The 19665-nt window shown below is 40.2% G+C and overlaps 1 protein-coding gene across 1 annotated transcript in view; it reads left to right on the top strand.

The window, feature by feature from the left end:
* Positions 1-3279: 3279 nt before the first annotated feature.
* The window catches only part of NUP58 (nucleoporin 58), a 30686-nt gene continuing 14300 nt past the window's right edge, over positions 3280-19665 (top strand). The window contains exons 1-9 of the mRNA XM_065901629.1: positions 3280-3571; positions 8182-8321; positions 11221-11370; positions 11995-12132; positions 13688-13798; positions 15403-15427; positions 16344-16409; positions 16922-17096; positions 17755-17834. Coding sequence (XP_065757701.1) covers positions 3468-3571; positions 8182-8321; positions 11221-11370; positions 11995-12132; positions 13688-13798; positions 15403-15427; positions 16344-16409; positions 16922-17096; positions 17755-17834 — 989 coding nt within the window. The 5' untranslated portion in view covers positions 3280-3467. The remainder of the gene's footprint in view (positions 3572-8181; positions 8322-11220; positions 11371-11994; positions 12133-13687; positions 13799-15402; positions 15428-16343; positions 16410-16921; positions 17097-17754; positions 17835-19665) is intronic.

Raw genomic sequence — 19665 nt, 5'->3', positions numbered from 1 at the left:
GCATCAATTCTTTGACACTCAGCTGTCTTTTATGTAGTCTTATCTGAATCCAGCACCATCTCCAGTATTATGGGATTGTGATGTAAAGCATGGTATCTCCACAGTTTAATATCATCTCTTAAAAATTATGTGATGAGTCCAAGCAAGTAAAAATCTCTCTCTGTATTATCTTCCCTCAAGGTTTTGTCATTTTCTCCATTTCACATCTTCATACATGTATCATCAAAACTCTATCTCCCCCCTTCTCTTCTCTTGTCATTTCTCATCTTCTCTTTTTTCAGTTTTCATAGAGAGGTAACAATACTAACACTAATGATTACCAGGTGACAGAAAGAGTACCAAGTGCTTTATCTGTATTAAGGGGTAAATATTATTATCCTTCTCATTTTAAAGATGAGGAAAGTGAAATACAATAAAGTAACTTGCCCAACATCATGCAGCAGATAAAGCCTAGATTTCAGAGGTAAAGCCAGACAGTCTGACTCTAGAGTTTGTATTCTTAACACTGTTCTGTATTGATTTGTTTTTCAAAATCCATTACAATTTCATTTGTGGTAATCTGATAGGCTAGGAGATGAGTCTGTGCTTTTTTAAAAAAAAAAAAAAAGGAAAATAATATCTAAAATAGAAAATCAAGGCACTTCCTTGGCAACCCAGCAGTTAAGATTTTGCCCTTCCAATGCAGGTGGTGCAGATTTGGTCCCTGGTGGGGGAGCTAAGATTCCATATGCCTCCCAACATGGCCAAAATAAATGTATGGATGAATAAATAAAATAGAGAATCAAATTCCATAAAGTACCAAATAACTGAGAAGAGAGTGAGGACTTACAAGTGCAAAATGGAAGGGAAAGTGTGTACACAGAAAAGTAAGCAGGATGCAGAAATTCCTGCCAAAGGGCCATTTCCAAACCAGGTGAATTTAGTACCTCTTTTGACACTCTTGCAGCACCCAAAGTCCAGGAGTCCAAGTCTAGGCCCACCTCAGGTAGTGAGCACAATGGGAGATTTTACCCATGTGAAGCCAGGACCAGAAGGAGTCTCAACCACTCCAGTGCCCAGAATACTGCAGGAAATTTACCTTAACATTTATTGGATAAGTTTATATAACCTAGTTCATCCCACCTAAAAGACCTTCAAAGAAACCTTCAGGTTGTGAATATCATTTTAAACGTTTGGGATTAGTACCTAGGAATGTAACAGGGCAATAGAGGATGAGATGGTTGGATGGCATCACCGACACAATGGACATGAGTTTGAGCAAACTCTGGGAGATGATGGAGGACAAGGAAGCCTGACGTGCTGCAGTCCATGGGGTATCAAAGAGTTGGACATGACTTAGCAACTGAATGACAGCAAGGAATGTTAGCATAGCAAACACAAATCCCCCCCGCCCCCCTTTTTGGTGAAATGCCACTCTATAATAAAATTTAAATAACCCTCACAATTAATTTTCCAGGGAAAATCATTAGTCACCATAAAAATAACTAGCACAAGAGGAAACAATTCTTAAAGAGATAATTTGCAAGAACAGCATAAGTGGCAATGAGAGTTTATAATTATCAGGCTTAGTTTGTAAAAAAGAAAATTATGCTCATTATGTTTAAAGAGATCAGACTTGATGAAAATATCTGCAGTGTATGGGGGAAAAATAGTTTCTTTATGATCTAGCAGACATGAAGAAGAACCAAATAAAACTTTTATAAATTAAAAACAAATATTTTTTCCTTTAAAATAAATTTTCCTCATTTTAAAAATTAATTTTTATTGAAGTATAGTTGCTTTGACTTCCCAGGTGGCTCTGTGATAAAGAATCCATCTGCCAATGCAGGAGAGGCGGGTTCCATCCCTGGGTCGGGAAGATCCCCTGGAGAAGGGAATCAGAACCCACTCCAGTATTCTTGCCTGGAAAATCCCACGGAGAGGAGCCTGGCGGGCTACGGTCCATGGGGTCGCAGAGCCCAATAGGACCGGTCCACTAAACATTTCGAATATGCACACGCACAGACACACAGTTGCTTTACAGTGTTGTATCTGGTGTCTCATTATTAGGGAACCAATCCTGTCATGATGGTCCCAATCTCATGACCTCATCTAAGCCTTATTGCCTCCCAAAGACTCCATCTCAAATAACTACCAGGACATTGGGGATTACGTTTTCAACATGTGAGTTGCGGAGGGACACAGTTCAGTGCGTATCAGATAGCCCAAGCTCAAGGCAGGAGAAAATGCCGCATTAAGGGGAGCTGTGACATGTCAGGTTATAAAGATACGTCACTTGTAAGGCACTGAGTACCACACGGAAAGAGTCACTGGGTTTCTAATCAAGGCAGTGTCCTGGTGGAAACTGTTTTGGAAAGCAAATACAGCGGTTGCTTATAAAATGTATTTGACTGGGGGGGGGGGGGGGGGACAAAAAAACAGCAGGTAGGAAAATCCTTTGCAAGAGTAACGTGACAACCTCTGATGGAAAAACAAGGTGCACCCGCATTTGGTGCACCTCAAATGCACCACCGCCCGCAAGCCTTTCCTCATCCTCCTGCCAGAGGGAATATCCACTTTAAAACTCCGTTTTTCTTATGTGTAAGGTTTGCTTACGGAACCCTTACATCGTCCTCGCTTCGGAACTTTTTTCGTCCGGTCCACTGCGCATTATCCCTGGCAGGGGGCAAAGATATAAGCAATAACTGAGATTCAAGAAAGCTGAGCGCCGAAGAATGGATGCTTTTGAACTGTGGTGTTGGAGAAGACTCTTGGTGGTCCCTTGGGCTGTAAGGAGATTCAACCAGACCATCCTAAAAGAAATCAGTCCTGAATATTCACTGGAAGGACTGATGCTAAAGCTGAAGTTCCAATACTTTGGCCACCTGATGCAGAGAGCTTATTAATTTGAAAAGACCCCGATGCTGGGAAAGACTGAGGGCGGGAGGAGAAGGGGACGATAGAGTATAAGATGGTTGGATGGCATCAGCGACTCGATGGACAAGAGTTTGAGTAAACTCGGGGAGTTGGTGAGGGACAGGGAGGCCTGGCGTGCTGCAGTCCATGGGGTCGCAAAGAGTCGGGCACGACTGAGCGACTGAACTGAACTGACTGAGATTCAACAGCCATACACGAAAGAAGCTACAGAGCACAAACGCAATACCGAACAAAAACCAAAGCACTGTCCCAGCCGTTGCTCCGGGCCCCGCCCCCGTCCATCCCAGGGCGCTTTGCGCGGCGCGCTGCCCCCACCCCTTCCCAGCAGCCCCTGCGCGGCGGCGCGCTTCCGGAGCTGCGTGCGCGCGACCAGCTCAGACGTGGGCGGCGCGGCCTCCACCGCCCTCAGACCTGTCTTCGCGGCTGCTGGGCTCGGAGTTCGTGCCAGGTGGCGGCTAGGCGGGAGCGATGCTGCCCGGCTGGCCTGGGCCTTGAGGCGGGAACGGCGTGCCGACCCTTTAGCTTGCCGAAGGCGCGCGGAGCCCGCAGCCATGTCCGCAGGGTTCTTCGGGAGCAGCACGCTGGGTTCCTCCACCGTGGCCGCTGGCGGGAGCGGCACGAGTGGAGGTTTCTCCTTCGGGACCGGGACGTCCAGGTAACTGCAAGCGGCCTCTTTCCCGGCGGGGCTGGGGGCAGGCGGCCTTGGGGGCCGGGGCCTGAAGGCGGGGCGAGTGGGGGTGGGGGCCTGCGGGAGGCAGCTTGGGGGACGAGGGGCCTGTGGGGCGGGGGGGGGGCGACCTGGGGGCGAAGGGTCTGTGGGGGGCGACCTAGGGGACGAGTGGCCTCTGGGGCGGCGAGGAGTCTGTGGGGGGCGACCTGAGGGACGAGGAGCCTGTGAGGGGCGACCTTGGGGGCGAGGGGCCTGTGGGGGACGGCCTGGGGGACAAAGGGCCTGTGGGGGCGCCCTAAGGGGCTGGGGACGGCCTGAGGGTCGCGGGCGACGCGGGTGGATGGCCTGGGTGGAGGCTCGGCGGCGGCATCGCGGCTTCTCTGGGTCCATCCCGGCGCTCTACTGCGGCACCAATTAACTGTCAAGCGGCTGAGTGGATCTCAGCTTGTTGGGGTTAGAAAAAGACAATAGGAAATTTTAAGGGGGGACAATGTCAAGTTTGTCCCCGATAATTGAGACGCCGTTGCAGGATATGTGGTTTGGGACGTTAATGATTTCCTAGTTCTTTTAAACACGGTTTCAAACCTTTTGTGCTTCATGGAACCCTATCTGAGTTTTTGTGGGGTTTTTTTTTGTTTGTTTGTTTGTTTCAAATACTTGTTACAGCACTTACTGGCGGTAATTTCGAACAGTCTCTGCAAATTAGTATAACGCAGGTGAGGGTGTTGTGTCGACTCTTATTGTTCTTTACTTGGCTTGTAAAATGTAGGCACCACAGTCGACGTTTTTGTGGCGCCTGCTACCCACCTTCCTACCCCAAAGTGTGATCAGCTAGCTGATCTCCAGAAAGAAGCAGTATAAGATAAAGATCTTTTCAATGATGTGAGATTTAATCTTAAACTCAGTCTTTTGAATATAAAAGTGGAGGAGATCATTAAATCAAGAGGCATGTGTAGAATGAATTACAAGATAGCTCCTGAAACTTGAAGAATGTGGCTGTAGATTATCAAGGCCAAAAAAACACACCGAAACAAAAGCTATAACTTTGTCTGTACCAAAAGGGAGGGGGGGCACAGACTATGCAGTGAAGTCAGAAATTTGGAGTTTTCCTTAATAGCTCCTTCCCTCATAATCAGTAATGCCTAATCTTTTTAATGCTTAACTTTCCATTTGCTTTACTTCCAGAGACACCACCCTGTTGTAGGCTTGTCATTTGTAGAACAGGTTCCTATGTAATAGGCTGTCTTTTAGGCGGTAAAATAAGTCCTATTCTTCTGAAGCTTACATTCTTATGAAAATACTTAAGATTCCTGCCAATTTCTCAACCAGTGACCTTTCTCATGTTAGATGAAAACTGCTTCCATCTTCTGCTTTGATTAGTTCCCTGGAATCCACGTCAGCTTTTTTTTTAAACAACATTATCGCCAGGGTAATTAAAAAAAATTTTTTTTTCCCATTGCCTTTCATCAGTAACTTTCTGCTGTTTTCCAAATGAAATGAAAATGAATCTTACCATGGTCCACTGGACCCGTTCTGGACATCCTGAGCCCACCTCATTTGTTTGCTCCAGTTTAGTAATCTAGCTAGGTGCACTGTAAACAAAACAAAACCTGCAGGCACACCAATAAGTAACTGAAACAAAGTTTCAACAAAAGATACTACAGTTACACTTTGATATTTTCTATACACTTTGATCTTTTGATCTTTTCTCTTTTTCGACCTGTTACTCTTGTTTCTTTTTTTTTCTTTCTTTTTTTAAATGCTGGTTATTCTCCAGTGGTGGATCCTTATCTTAGTTTGAAAAACACAACTTGGGCATTTTCTCAGTTCCTCAGGTGAAGGAGGGCCAAACCCCTTCCAACTTGAGGGCAGTTCCCCAGCTGATGCCTCTGTGGGCCTCAGGTGATTACAGCCCAGGGAGGTTTTTCAAGACCTGTCAGCAGAGAGGTGTCTCCTTCCCTTACCTGATGTCAGAGCAGTTAAACAGTTGTGGTCAGTTCATTTCATTTTTTGTTGACTTGTTCATTGTCTGTTCTCGACAGTACAATGTAAGCTCCACGATGGTGGAGATTTTTTCATGCTGGTTTTCCGAGAGACACTGAGACAGTGGAGCTCAGTACATACTTGTTGAATGTGTGTGCGTGTGCTAAGTTGCTTTGGTGTGTTTGTCACAACCCTATGGACTGTATAGCCCAGCAGGCTTCTCTGTCTGTGGGATTCTCCAGACAAGAATACTGGAGTGGGTTGCCATGCCCTCCTCCAGGGGATCTTCCCGACCCAGGAATTGGACCTGCATCTCTTATGTCTCCTTCATGGGCAGGTGGGTTCTTTACCACTGGCACCACCTGCATGAATGATAAATATTTCTCTGGCTGGGAACTTCCTGAGGGCAAGGTCTTAAGCTAATTTATCACTCCCAAGACCTTGTGACAGTGCCTGGTCAGATAAAAGGACTTTTATAAATACTTGTTGAATGATTGAGTAATAAGCTAGAAAATTTTATACACGCTTTAGAAAGTCTTGGGAAATTAATAAAAGAAGAGATGGTCTAACACCTGCCTATTGAAGTACTGGTTTGGAGACCTAACATTCTTTTGGGAAATCATTTTGGGGAAGTTACTCTCCAAGCTTCAGTTCCCATATCTAGGGTTGCCGGGTGAAATGAGCCGGTTTACTCTATAAATGTCACCTGTTAGTTTAGCTCTGAAGTCCACAGTAAGGCCAGCGGGGAAGGTAAGATTCCATTCCGGATCTGTCTCAGTCTCCTGGCTTTTCTACAACATATTCTGTTGAGGAATTGGCAGATAATTATATTGTTTAAGACAGTAATTGATTAGGTCTGGGGTAGCTTTTTGTTTTTCTTTCAGTGAACTTCTCTGCCACAGAGAAATTTCTCCTTTGCTTCTCTGGTGAAGTAAGATTTCACTTTGGTGTATTTTCTTTGGTAATGTTTTCAACTTTATGAAGTTGTGAAACACTTCATTGTGTCTCCATTTGTCTTGAATTGTCACGAAATTTTAAATACTTGTCTTAAATGTGCATACTTTCACTGTATATCTTTTGTATGTTCATGGGAAAGCAGCAAAAACATGGAGTTGCTGATTTGTTTCGGAGCAAGGGGAGCATAATAAGCATTTTCTTAATTTGATTCTATTTTGTAAAATACAATTTGATTAAGTTGATTGTAATTGTGGGTGAGACCTAGCAGCCCTGCTCTGCCAGTCCCCTGTGCTTATATATACCAGGGGCACGTACACATTGCTGATGAGGAAAGACACAGGGTGCACCTTCTTCTCCTTCCTGCTCAGTGCTAATGACTGATTTCAAGCTCTCCTTCCTTAAGAAGCTCTTCCCTCTCCATTCCTCTCACAGTGATTTCCTGGCATAATACGGTGTACACAGTGTGTTTAGTTGAATTTATAAGTGCTCCCTATGATAACAGTAGCAACAACATTTATTGAATGAAGTTAATGTGCTCTTCATAATCTCTAAATCTTTATAGGAAATCCCTGTTATTCCCATTTTGCTTATGAGGAAATAGAGGCTTAGAAAGGGTATGTCACACAAGTGCCAGGAGGTTGGAGGGCTGGTACTGGAGCCTGGCCCAATCACTGCTGCCTGCCCCCTTTAGTTGAAATGCTGCAGGCTTTGAAGATTCTTTTAAAACTGACTTTGGGTTGTGTTGTGGCATTTATGTCTATGTGGAAGAGCAGAGAGAGAAGAAATAAAGATTTGGGCATAGGATGAACGGGCTTTCCCTTTATGTTATACAGGTTATAGTCACTCTTAATTCTCCTACATATATTGAAGTCTCAGATTGTCAAGATATTTTGGCTTGTTTTCATAATTTGTTCTCCCATTTATAGATAGTAAATTTGAGCCTCTGCAGCTTGCTAAGAACAGTTGAAAAGCTGTGAACTTTGTTCACATCACTTGTCATCGTCAGCTGCTCTTTTTTTAAGCCTTCAGAAGCTCTGAAGAGCTCTGACCTCTGCCGATTTCACATTGCCGTGGTAGAGGGCAGCTTTGCTTTGCAGGTTCCTTGTACCGGGACACATCTGTTTGTGTCCCTCACCCTGAGTCCTAGTGGTGGTAATACAGTGATAGAGAGGGGGTGGAGACAACTTAGACTAACTATTCTCTTTCTGGTCATGTGTTTTCTGTAGCAGTTGGGGAAGGACAAATGAGCTTAGCAGTGTGAATCGTACATACTTAGTTCAAAAGGAGAATGATCCACATTTATAGGATTTCCTATGGTTGTTTTAAAATCTGTCAGCTTTCAAACAAAAACTAGTGAGAGCAGAATATATGTGATCCTGTTTATAACTCCTTGGGATCTGAAATCCTAGCTGCTGTAGATCCTACTTTTCTTGAAGACTGATGTTACCTTTTTTTAAGGGTGGATTTTTTTATATGTGGATTTATTATTAAAGAGAACAGAAAAATATTTGAGCTTGGTTGGTTAAAGGTAAATTGTTAGTTATATTTGTAGCCTGTGGAGATGAGTGAGATACTAACTTCGAAGAGCTAGCTTGCATTTCTCTTCAACAATATTGGCTCTAGGAGACTTTACTTTGTGTTTTTTTATAAACAAGCAACCCTTCTGTGGGGCTCAATTTTGGGACCCTTGGGAGCACCTCCACTCCAGCGACGACATCTGCTTCTGGTGGCTTTGGAACCAGCCTCTTCGGATCTAAACCTGCCACGGGGTTCACTCTGGGAGGAACGAGCACAGGTAAGGGGAATTGTCACATTTTCAGGGAGTGGGTTTGGGATATTCATTCTTTGCAGGTTCTGTCCTCTGTCTCCTCCCTTTACAAGAATCATCATTGGGGGGAAAAAAAAAAGAATCATCATTGGTGGTAGACTTAAAAAAATAAATACTGACAGGAAAAGCCATACAAGGATGTGGAATTAAGGGCCAGAGATAGGGCCAGCCATTAACTGTGATTTACTTCAGTGAAGGAGGGACAACATATATCTAAGAATGAAAGAAAATAAATCTTTTTAAACATAACAAATTAAAGTAATTCAAAAGTTTATGTTAGATTACATAACACAGTGTTTTACGTTAGTGAAGATTAAGTCAGGTTTAGAGTTTGGACATTAATTTAGCATATATGGGACAGTCAGCTTCCTATTTTGCTGTAACATTGTAATTTATATCCCTAAGAGATGTCTTAAATTTTTTTTACTATTAAAAGCAGTTGTTTCACTGGGAAAGGGCAGGAGGTAAAGCTTTCTGGTAGACATTTTAATAATAATTTTAAAAAATTTTGTTATAAGCCAAAAATATGTTTCACTGGAGCCACCATTTAAAAGTTTGCTTACCTTTGTCGTCTGCCCTCAGAGCCTCTGGGTCTCTGTTACCACCTTTGGCATTGAGCTGCCAGCCTCACTGTAGCACTTCCCACGGCTACACAGAGACCATGGAAGGACTGTAGGAGTAACGTGAGTGTGCCTCTTGAGACAGTGCTGGTGTTTTGTTAGGAGTAGCTTTTTTTTTCTCTTTGCTCGATTTTGTTATAGGCAGTAGTTGCTTGCATTTTACAACTCAGTCCCTAAGTAAGCAAACTATATACAGCTTGTAATAAGGGAACCAGTGCTGTAGGAAGAATGCTGGTGTTAGATCGTGATTGTGGTGGAAGATACTGTGTTGCCTGTCAGTCTCACCAGCAGTGTTACAGCTCCCTCAGGGTGATTTCAAATCCTCCCCTATGACAGGGCAAGAGAGTGCAGTCTTCCACTGATGATTCAAGCTTATTTCTCTTTTTGTCCCCAGCGAAAACAACAGCTATAACTACAGGATTAACTGGGTAAGGGTTTCTGAGGGGAGGTTCCAGATCTGTGGTTTTCTGCCCTTTCCTGATCTCTCACAGAGTTGGGATGTAGAAGACAGCATGCGAGGACCTGATACAGATAACAGATACTGACTTCTCAAAGAACCTTTCAGTATTTGAGTATTTAAAAAATAAAAAAAATCAATGACTGTGTAATACTTTTCTACTTCAGAAAAAAAATTTTAAATACAGAAGTTTTTGGTCAAAATTTATTTCACAGTTATATTTCAGTCATTTAAGCCCTTTTAATGGAAAAAAGGTACCAAACTTTAGGCAAGAAGTCTTGGAATTAGGCGCTGGTTGTACCAAAAGGAGTTGTGAGGCCTTAAACAGTCATATCTGGCAGCTTTTAGTTATCTGTCAAAGGAGACTATTGGAATGAAAGGTTTTAGATTCCCTTCCAGCTCTATACTATCATAGTTGTCCATCATGATATGCTGCCAGGAATGTGGGTAACCAGGGCGACAGTTGCCTTGACCTTGATGCCAGGGAATAATGCAAAAAGATGAGAGGACAGTGAGGAACCACAGAAGTTAATTCATTTAGTTAAATGCAGGCTTAAAATTGAAATAAATTAAAGATTGGCGGACTTTCTTTACTTATGCTGCTTGCCTGTTATCCACAGAAAGCATGTCTGTTTACCACTGAAGTTTTAGACAGGATTGGTTACACGGTCAAGCAGTTGGCTCCTCTTGTGAGATTTGAAAACCTGTATGTGTCCGAAGCACATTCCCCTGGCAGGGACTCCCTGGGCACTGATAGAGGAGCGGTGGCGGGGGCAAGCCAGTAGCACGGTTTCTGGTGTTTCTGGTTTCTTTTCTCTTGGAGAAGCCAGATGCAGGTCATCCATAATTTCTTTGTGTAATAATTTTGAGCTACTGCTTCTGGCTGTGGCCTTGAGTCTGCATGCTTTGAATACTGAGTTTCAGCAGATTGTGATGGAGGTGGTGGTATCTCTGAAGTAGAATTGACAGAATGCAGGAGAGAAAAAGTATGCCATGGATGTTCATGGTCTCTAGTTTTAGCAACCCCGTTGACTGTGGGGAATTTAGGGAAGTTTTTACAGGAAGGCCTGTGGAATCCAGAGGGACATAAGGCAGAGATAACTTTGGAGACTCAGGTAGATACAGACTTAGACCCATGAACCTACAGTTGAGATTCCGAATGTGGGCAAGATGTTTTAGGAAGTGAGAGAGCAAAAACAGAGCCAGATAGAGTATGATTTAGTAAGTGAACAGAGATACATAACTAGTATGTATCTCTGTGTAAAGTATCAATAGACAGCATGGGGAACTAAATTCAGTGTCTCGTCATAACCTGTAATGGAAAAGAACCTGAAGAAAAAAGTATGTATCTATAAAACTGAATCACTTTGCTGAACACTTGAATCATTGTTAAATCAGCTGTGCTTTAGAAGACGTGAACTGAGGAAGGAGACAGACAGGAGGGGCTGGAGGAGCCGCATGGGGAGGAGAAGAGAGGCGGCTGGGCGCTGATAGAGGAGCAGAGGAGGTGTTTTAATTTGGTCTTGGAGAAGGAAAACTTTTTCTGTTGAGTATAAAAGAAAGGAGGGGAAGCGCTGTTCTAGGTAAATCTGGAGATGGGGCAGAAGGTGAACTCCAGTATCACCACTTCAGTTGGATTTTCCTCTTCGGTGTTCACTGTGATTTGGTGAATGCTTTTCTCTCGTTTATAAGTGCATATATCTAAAGTAGGATCTTAGACTTTTAGGGTCCTGATTGATGCCGGAATAGTATACGCACGGTTATTAAGATGGGATTCTTTTTAAAACAGGAACGGCAGCCACGACATCTGCATCTACAACAGGCTTCAGTTTAGGCTTCAGTAAACCCGCAGCGTCCGCCACGCCCTTTGCGCTGCCCATCGCCTCTACCTCGGCCAGTGGTCTCACGCTCTCGTCTGCACTGACATCCACTCCTGCAGGTGAGGCTGATGGGGAATAGTGGCATTTTCTGGTTTTGCTCTCATTTCATTCAGTTAGTGAACACAGGTGGCTACCTTTAGAAAAGGTAACTTCAGTTGGGAAGATTTTACTTCAGTCATTCAGCAGTGTTGACGCACTGAATACTGGTTTGTGAAGATCTGCCTTGAGCATTAAAGCAGCAGACGCCCTCCTGGAAGCTGGTCTCTTTACAGAGCAAAGCAGGGTACTGGATGAGAGGTCACGTGTGAGTCTGTTCCTGTCTGCTTTGTTCTCAAGGAACATTCTGGTGACGGGAGGATGAAGACCACGTAAACCTTGCCTGGTTAGGAGTCATCTGGTCTTAAGTGTGGAATTGGTAGTCTGGGTTGAAAACTATTACTGTTTGCGCTCTCTCACCTGATACCATGTTAATATTAACCAAAGCCTATGCTTGTCACTGGTTTTTGCTTTAAAGATACTATTTCTCTCTATTCTTAAGTATATGTAATATTATCTTTAGTGAATAGTTTTCCCCAAGAGCCAGTTTTATCTTGACATCAGTTTAAGAAAATACTTTGTATTTTCTATGATGTTCTTAGAAATGATGCTTCTTTTTGAAGTCTTACAGTTTTCACTTTTTATAGCATCCACAGGATTTACCCTGAATAACTTGAGTGGAACAGCAGCTACAACTACCACTGCCTCAACAGGCCTCTCTTTAGGAGGGGCCTTGACTGGTTTGGGAGGCTCACTTTTCCAAGGTACAAGCACATCAACATCAGGTAAATGGTGACACCGACTCTCCAGAAGAGTGAATAATAAAAGTTTTTCATACATAATTGGGTATCTTTGCCATATTTTAGAAATAAATTTTCTCAACATTGACTAGATAAGGAGACAAAGAAGGACCTGTTTCAAGAGTTAGTAAACTGTTCCAGAGAAACTTGTCTTTTGAATAAATGCCAGTTGGATAGTACTGAATTGTTTAGCCTCTAAATTCACTGTGAGAGAACTTGACCTCCTGACCCAGGTTCTGGGAATGGCTTTTTGTTACAGATGTTACGAAAGGGTATTAGAGTACTTTGAAGGCAAGGCATTAAGAGCAAGTATTAAATGATTTTATTAGTTTTGTAGGTGTCTCCTTTTTTTTTTTTTGGTGTCTTCTAATAACCAAATCACTAGCTTACTATAGCATGCATTTCTTTGCAGGATAAATATTTAAACATCTTTCCCAAAAATTCCAGTGAGATCAAAACACAAAAACAATAGAAGAGTCACGGTTGCTTTTGTATCTTGGTGTTGTTTCGGTTGACACAGTATTCAATGCTTGCTTTATGTTATGTTAACCTAAAAGTGCCATTGATTTTTTTTTTTTTAATTCATAGCATTTATCCAACTGTGTTTTCCACACATTGTCAGGATTTAAGTCCAGTTTTCATTTATCCCATGCTCTTACCCAGTACACCTTCCTGTTTTCTGTTTTTTAAAGTAAATAGCATCTTGTCTAAATAGAACACACTTATGTCAGCTTGAGAATGCATGGACTTAAATGATTTACCACGGCAGGGTCTTTGAAGTTTAGACTTGATTCACAGGTGTACATTGATGACTTAAGATTAACTGTAGTCTAGCTCTTCCACATCCTTTTGTCTGTGAAGTAGAATTTAAATAAGTGAAGTTTTTTGTTGTTGTTGTTTTTTGTTTAATCAAAAGAACTTGAAAATGTGAAATTTTGATGTTTCAACTGCAAGTTTCTATCAGTTCTTTAAAATTCATTAGTAGTAAAACTGTTTGCTTTGTATTATACTAAAAATCTTATAAATTCATGCTAGATTATTTCTTTTTCCCCAGCTTTGTTGAAATATAACTGACAAGTAAAACTGTAAGATATTTAAAATGTACAACTTGAAGATTTGACTGTATACCTTATTTCCCCCATCAAGTTAATTTATACATCCAATATGGATGATTTTGAAGTATATAATTCCAAAGCATGATTGGAAGACAAGAAGTAATCACCTGAAAAATGTGCACACTAAAACTACTTTGATACGGTTTAAAAACATCAAATAAAATCGAGTGTCCGTGTATATCGGTTAATAGATATATTCTGGCCCTCTTGATAAAAATCACATCATCACATATAGCACTGAATCCAAGTGAGATTATCAGTCTTTGTCCAAAGCATGCTCTGAACTTGTTTCTTTTTATTTGTCTAAGTCAAGCACAATGATAAGCTGGGATCCAACTTAAAGGTGTTGAGTGTGTTGGTCATTCAGGTAATTCATTATATATTAGGGTGAGAAACTTTATCAGTGATGTTTGGCTTGTTTGTAGGACTTGGACAGAGTGCTTTAGGCCTGACTCTGGGAACTACAGCAGCTACTTCATCCACTGGCAATGAAGGCCTCGGAGGTATAGATTTTAGTAGCTCATCGGATAAGAAGAGTAAGTAATGTTACTGTAATTTCACATTCTTACAGTCTTATTGAGGGAGTTAAATTCCTGTGTCTGAAAAATTATTAGTTAAATATTCAATAGGGAAGTTTTTAAGTTTGCATTATATTTCACAAATTTTGTGTGTTATGCATTTAAGATTTTATTTTTGTAAAGGACTGAGATTTGTATGTGCATTTGTCTTATGTAACTATCTGAATGTGTATATTAATACACATTTTAAAAATCGGGACCATGATCCATGTATTGTTTTGTAACCTGTTCTTTCTTGTGTAATATATCACAAGTTTTAATCAGAGTCAGTAATTCTTTACAAATATTTTAATGTGCTTATCATCAGTTTTCTGACTGGATGCATCATCATCCAGTCAGCCATCATCCTCCAGTCAGTGTTTCTCTCCAGACCTTTGCTTTGGGAAATGTCACTGTACTGGGCAGCCTTGCAGAGAGAGGCAGTGTGGTGTGATGGCCAGCCCGTTTGCTGGCTGTAGATCCTGGCTCAGCTGTTCACAAACTCTGTGACCATATTCAAGCTCTTTATCCTCTTGGTGCTTTATGAAGTAGGGGAAGTAACAGTCCCTGCTTCATGGGGTAGGTTTGAGGATTGTAAAACCTTAACAGAGCCAGGCACACAGAAAATGCTGTTTGATTTTATTATGAGTTTTTGTTCACATTTTGGTTATTTCCTTAAGGCAGATACCTAGAAATTGAATCATTGGCTTAAAGGGAGGGACATTTTGGAGTCCCACTGTATGTATTGTGAAAGTGCTTTCCAGAAAGATTTACTCACCAACCAGTATGAAAATGCCAATTTTTTCCAATCCAAATGCATTGTGAAATTTTTTCTTTGTGGTTATTTGTTCTGTGTGTGATTTGTTCTGATGAAAGCATGTTCCTCCAGAGTGCATACGTACATACTGCACTGAACCTCTTTGAAGAACTTAGAATGACATAATGTATGAAGTTGTAGGATATTCAGTGTCCTATATCTGTATGGAATTTTTAAATTGGACATGGATTTTATTATTAGAAGTTACTATTATAGAAATTACTATTATTACTATTATAGGGTGAATTACTATCCTGAAAGTTGATAAAATCCTGTTAACCCTAGAAGATTTGGATTTATTTTTCTTTGAATGAAAAATTTTAGACACAAGGTCCTATCTTGTTTTTACTTAATTTTCTTTGTAGTAATTCCATAATTCAAAAATAGCCTTAGGTGTTTTAGTAGCTTATTTTTTTATTCAGATGGAACAGCTTGATAATAGGGCTTTAAAAAGTGTCAAATAAAGCTCTCAGGAGTTAAACTCCTCAGCAAGAAGATTTTTCAGGGAAGAGAGTTGAAAAAGGAAGCTTCTTTCCCTTGAAAGAAATACTTGCAAATCAGCTGTGTAACTGTTATAAACAGTTATATATGTCTGTAACATGCTGTGATTGGAGCGTGACAAGTCATGACATCACATACTGTTGTAAGAGGTAATCTAAGAAACCCTTAACCATTTCTACTCTTACCTTAGTTTATGTTAACTTATTGTATTTGGAATACACTGATAAATAGCGTATTTTTACACAAAGCTTTTTCAATTTTCTAGGTGATAAAACAGGAACAAGACCAGAGTAAGTTTACAATTTGACTTCTAAAATATTTTAATTAAAGAGTTTACTTATTAAACTGTAGGCAAATGGTATGGTTGGAAGTAAATGGAACCATTCACACATTTAGAAGAAAAGTTATTTTGAAGTTTTTGTGACAAAATAATAAACATAGGCTCTGGAGAGATTGTGAAAGGTCAGATATTTGAGAAAATTATAACTATTTCTTTCTACAAAGTAGTTAGTTTTTCCTCAAATAATAAAAATAAACACAAATATATGTAGTGTCTTTTTACCTTCTTATAAGTATTGAACAACTCATGGAACTTTGCTCTTGGACCACTTTTTATTTATATATACAAATTAAACATGTATATGTACCTTTTCTTTTATGTGTAAATTACTGTGCCAGCACCATTCCCTTCCTGATGTTAAAGAGGGAGAAGGCCTCCGTGTACTTTATGTGTATGTTTGAAGAGTTTCATTTATTCCTGTCTTTGTTAAGTAGTCTTGATTCCTTTCAGCTACCCCTAGGTCTTATTTTGTTGAAGAACAAATTGAAGTTATAAAGTAAAAGTATTGTGAGCATCTCACTGTGAGAAGTTTGGCAGGCTTTCTTTCTTTAATGAATGCTGAACGAAATGTCAGTCCTGGGATTTTGAAGCTGGAGAAACTTAGTTTAATATCTCATCCCCCCCCCCCCCGCAGTATTCTCTGATTTTTTTCTGAAACATTTTGTCAAATGCATCTATGTGTACTTGTAACAGATGCCAGTCTTCTTAGAACAGAAACCTCCATGTCAGGTGAATTTTTAGTTATTGAAAGCTATAAATAAGGAATATTTGCTCTGTTTTCACATGCTTTAACACACACTGTAGTAGAATTCAACTGCCAGCTTCTTATGATCTCGGGGTTAATGTGCCTGTGGCTTCTTTCTCAGGGACAGTAAAGCACTGAAGGATGAGACTCTGCCTGCTGTCATCTGCCAGGACGTCGACAACCTCCAGTAAGTGCGTCAGGTGTCATCAGGAGCTAAGTCAGACTCCAACGCGGGCAGTGGTGGGGGGTGGGGGTGGGTTTCAGGGGGACCATCTCCTCCTCCTCCTGAGCATTTAAACTTTGGAAACATTGGAATGCCTGTAGAAGTTAAAGAAGCAGAGCAATTGAACGAGGGAAATAAAGGAGTTAAAATTCTGTAACTGCCGTTCTGTGAACTGTAGATGAATTTTTTAATAGTTGCTTCTCAAAACACTCGGACTTAAAACTCTGACCAATGTGTGGTAAATGTACTTTTTTTCTGTAGAAAACCAAAGGTGTATTTTTTTTTAATTAAAGTACTTATTTTAATTTATTTATTTGACTGAACCAGGTCTTAGTAGTAGCATGTGGGATCTAGTTACCTCACCAGGGAATGAACCCGGACCCTCTGTATCAGGAGCACAGAGGCTTAGCCGCTGGACCACCAGGGAAGTCCCCAAAGGTGTATTTTTTTTTTTAAACTCAGTTTTCTTTTTTTAGGAAATTTGTGAAGGAACAAAAACAGGTTCAAGAAGAAATTAGTAGAATGTCTTCAAAAGCAATGCTTAAAGTCCAGGAAGATATTAAAGCTCTGAAGCAGCTTTTGTCACTGGCTGCCAGTGGATTGCAGAGGAACACTCTCAATATTGACAAACTGAAGATAGAAACCGCTCAGGTAAACTGAGTGTCATTTTGTTGTGGGGTTTTTCATTTGTGTTTGGTTTTTTTAAGTAGAAATAGGTCTTTTAAAAATTATGAAGTTTCGTGCATAAGAAAACCACATAGCACATGTACTTCTAAATTACTCTAATAGTTACTGGTTTTTATTGAGTGCTTACTTTGTATGAGGCAGTATTCTAAGCAATCTAGATATATTAACCCAGTGATTTTCCACAGTAGTCCCATGAGGTGGCGTTGGTTAGAGGAGTAGAACCTGTAGCAAAGGGCTTGGTACACAGTGAGTGCTGCTGCTGTCGTCATCCTCAGGGTTATTTACCTTGTTTTTGTACAACAGTGTTTTCTGTGGTTGTGTAGTATAGGTTTTAAAATAATGTCTGTATCTGTGGATGAATAAACTTCATGAATCCTACATAAATCCATAATTTAAGATAGACCAGCAATTCATTTTACATTTATTATGAAATTTGTTCTTGAAAGTATAGTTTGTCCTGCCTGAAAGGAGGTTTCAGCACCTTGTGAAGGAGCTTCAGTCATAATATGTTCTCACAGCATATGAAGCTCTGAGAGTAGCTTTGTTGAAATCCTGAGATGGTTGATATTTTTAGCCTGACTTTTAACTGGCTTTTTCTTTTTTAAAACCTCTGTTATATTAGGAGTTAAAAAATGCTGAAATAGCTTTAAGAACCCAGAAAACACCACCTGGATTGCAACATGAAAATACGGCTCCTGCTGAGTAAGTTAAATAAATGTTTGTTTTTAAAATAGCAGAACAATAAAAACAGTATACAGGCCATGGATTTCTTGTTTCACTTTTTAGTGAGTCTGGGTACTTTGTGTGAATTTTTAAAATTTAATTCTCATAATAATTCTAAGAAAGTATATCACCTCCATTTTACTGAAGGGTAAGTGAAAGCTAAGGTCGAGCTTTCCAGCACTCTTCTGCAGTTGGACCTCATATTGTTTACAGGGTCTGTTCCACTTGATTATGTTGTGCAGATAGTAGGAACTTAAGATTATACCATAAGTACTTTCAGTTTAAAAATATTTTTATGATAGTCTCTTCCTTAAACAGGGCATACTAAGTATAGTTTAACCCTTTTATTTGTTTCCATAAATTTATTTGCATCCATAACTTATTTACATACATAATAATCTTCAGGAAGAAAAATTGTGTAGATAAGCAGTTTGACAAATCTACCTGTACCCAGCTTGTATATTCATCTAGTTTCCATACATGTGATATATATCTTGTTGTCTGTTTCCATATCCTTTTGTGTTATGCAAGAAGACAATAGTGAGCATTGTCAGATGCTTGCCATACACCACCTGGGTGCTTGGCTCTTTCCCACCAGATCTGATTGCACAAATCCTCTCCAGCTGTCAGAGTCCAGTCTAAGAGATGGGGAGCCTGAGGCACGGAGATGGGAGTCCTGAGCTTCTGGGTGGGTGGGGTCCGTTGGACTTCTGGTCCCTTATTCTTTTTTTTCAAGTTTTGTTTTGACTTCAGATTTGCAAAAAAGTTTCAAGAATAAAACCCAAGAATTCTCACATATCTTTCACCCAGATTCCCCGCATGTTAGCATTTTTACTGCAGTTGTTTTGTTCCTTGCTGTCCATGTTTATAAACACATTTCCCCTGTGTAGAGTTGTTTGTCGAAATGATGCCCTTGAATGCTTGAGTGCTTCGGAGTATATTTCTTCAACATAAGGATATTCTCTTTCATAACCACAGTGCAGTGGTCAAACTCAGGCAGTGACAATGATGGTGATAACTCCTGTTGCTTTATTCAGATGAGCATGGAGTGAGCTGCTTTGCTGGACTTCCTCAGTATCTTATCCTGCTGTCTTGTTCTTCAGTCTGCCATCAGAGCTAATTCTGAAATGGGTTGAATCATATTTTCCACTGTAAAAGCTTTCACAGTTCCCTATTTCTTATAGTCAGTTCCAACTGTGTTTCATGCTATTCAAGGTCTCTTTTTATCAATCTCAAATTCTCTGGTTATGTTTATCAGAATAGTAATTGTAATTATATACTCCTGTAGTACCCTGTAGTGTTTTCAGCCTATAAATAGTATTTCCAATTATAAATATAAGAACTCTAAGTATTTGGCTGTAAAATCTGGTTGACAATTGCACTTTTTAAAAAAAACGTTAAAATTTTAGACTTAAAGTTGCAATACTGGTAGTATAGTACAAAGAGTTTTCTTCTACTCCTTACCTGTTTCCCTTACTGTTAACATATTGCAAATCATAGTATAATTATCAAGAAGAGGAAATTCACTTTGCTACTGTATTAACTGAAATATAGAATTTACTTGAATTTTACTGTCTTTTCCACTAGTGTACTTTTTCTGTTCTAGGATTCTTTTCACATTGCATTTAGTTTTTATGTCACTTCCAGTCTACAACATTTATTCAGTCTTTTCTTTGATGACTTTGACATTTTAAAGAATATTAAGTTATTTTGTAGATTATCCCTTACTGAGATTTTTCATGATTGGAGTAAGGTTATGCATCTATTTTTGATACCTTGATAACTTATAAATTTGAGGTTTTGTTTCAGA

Source organism: Muntiacus reevesi, chromosome 11, assembly GCF_963930625.1.
Source record: "Muntiacus reevesi chromosome 11, mMunRee1.1, whole genome shotgun sequence".
In the NCBI taxonomy this organism is placed as follows: domain Eukaryota; kingdom Metazoa; phylum Chordata; class Mammalia; order Artiodactyla; family Cervidae; genus Muntiacus; species Muntiacus reevesi.
Note: the sequence above shows the minus strand (reverse complement) of the source record. Positions and strands in the feature narration are given on the sequence as shown.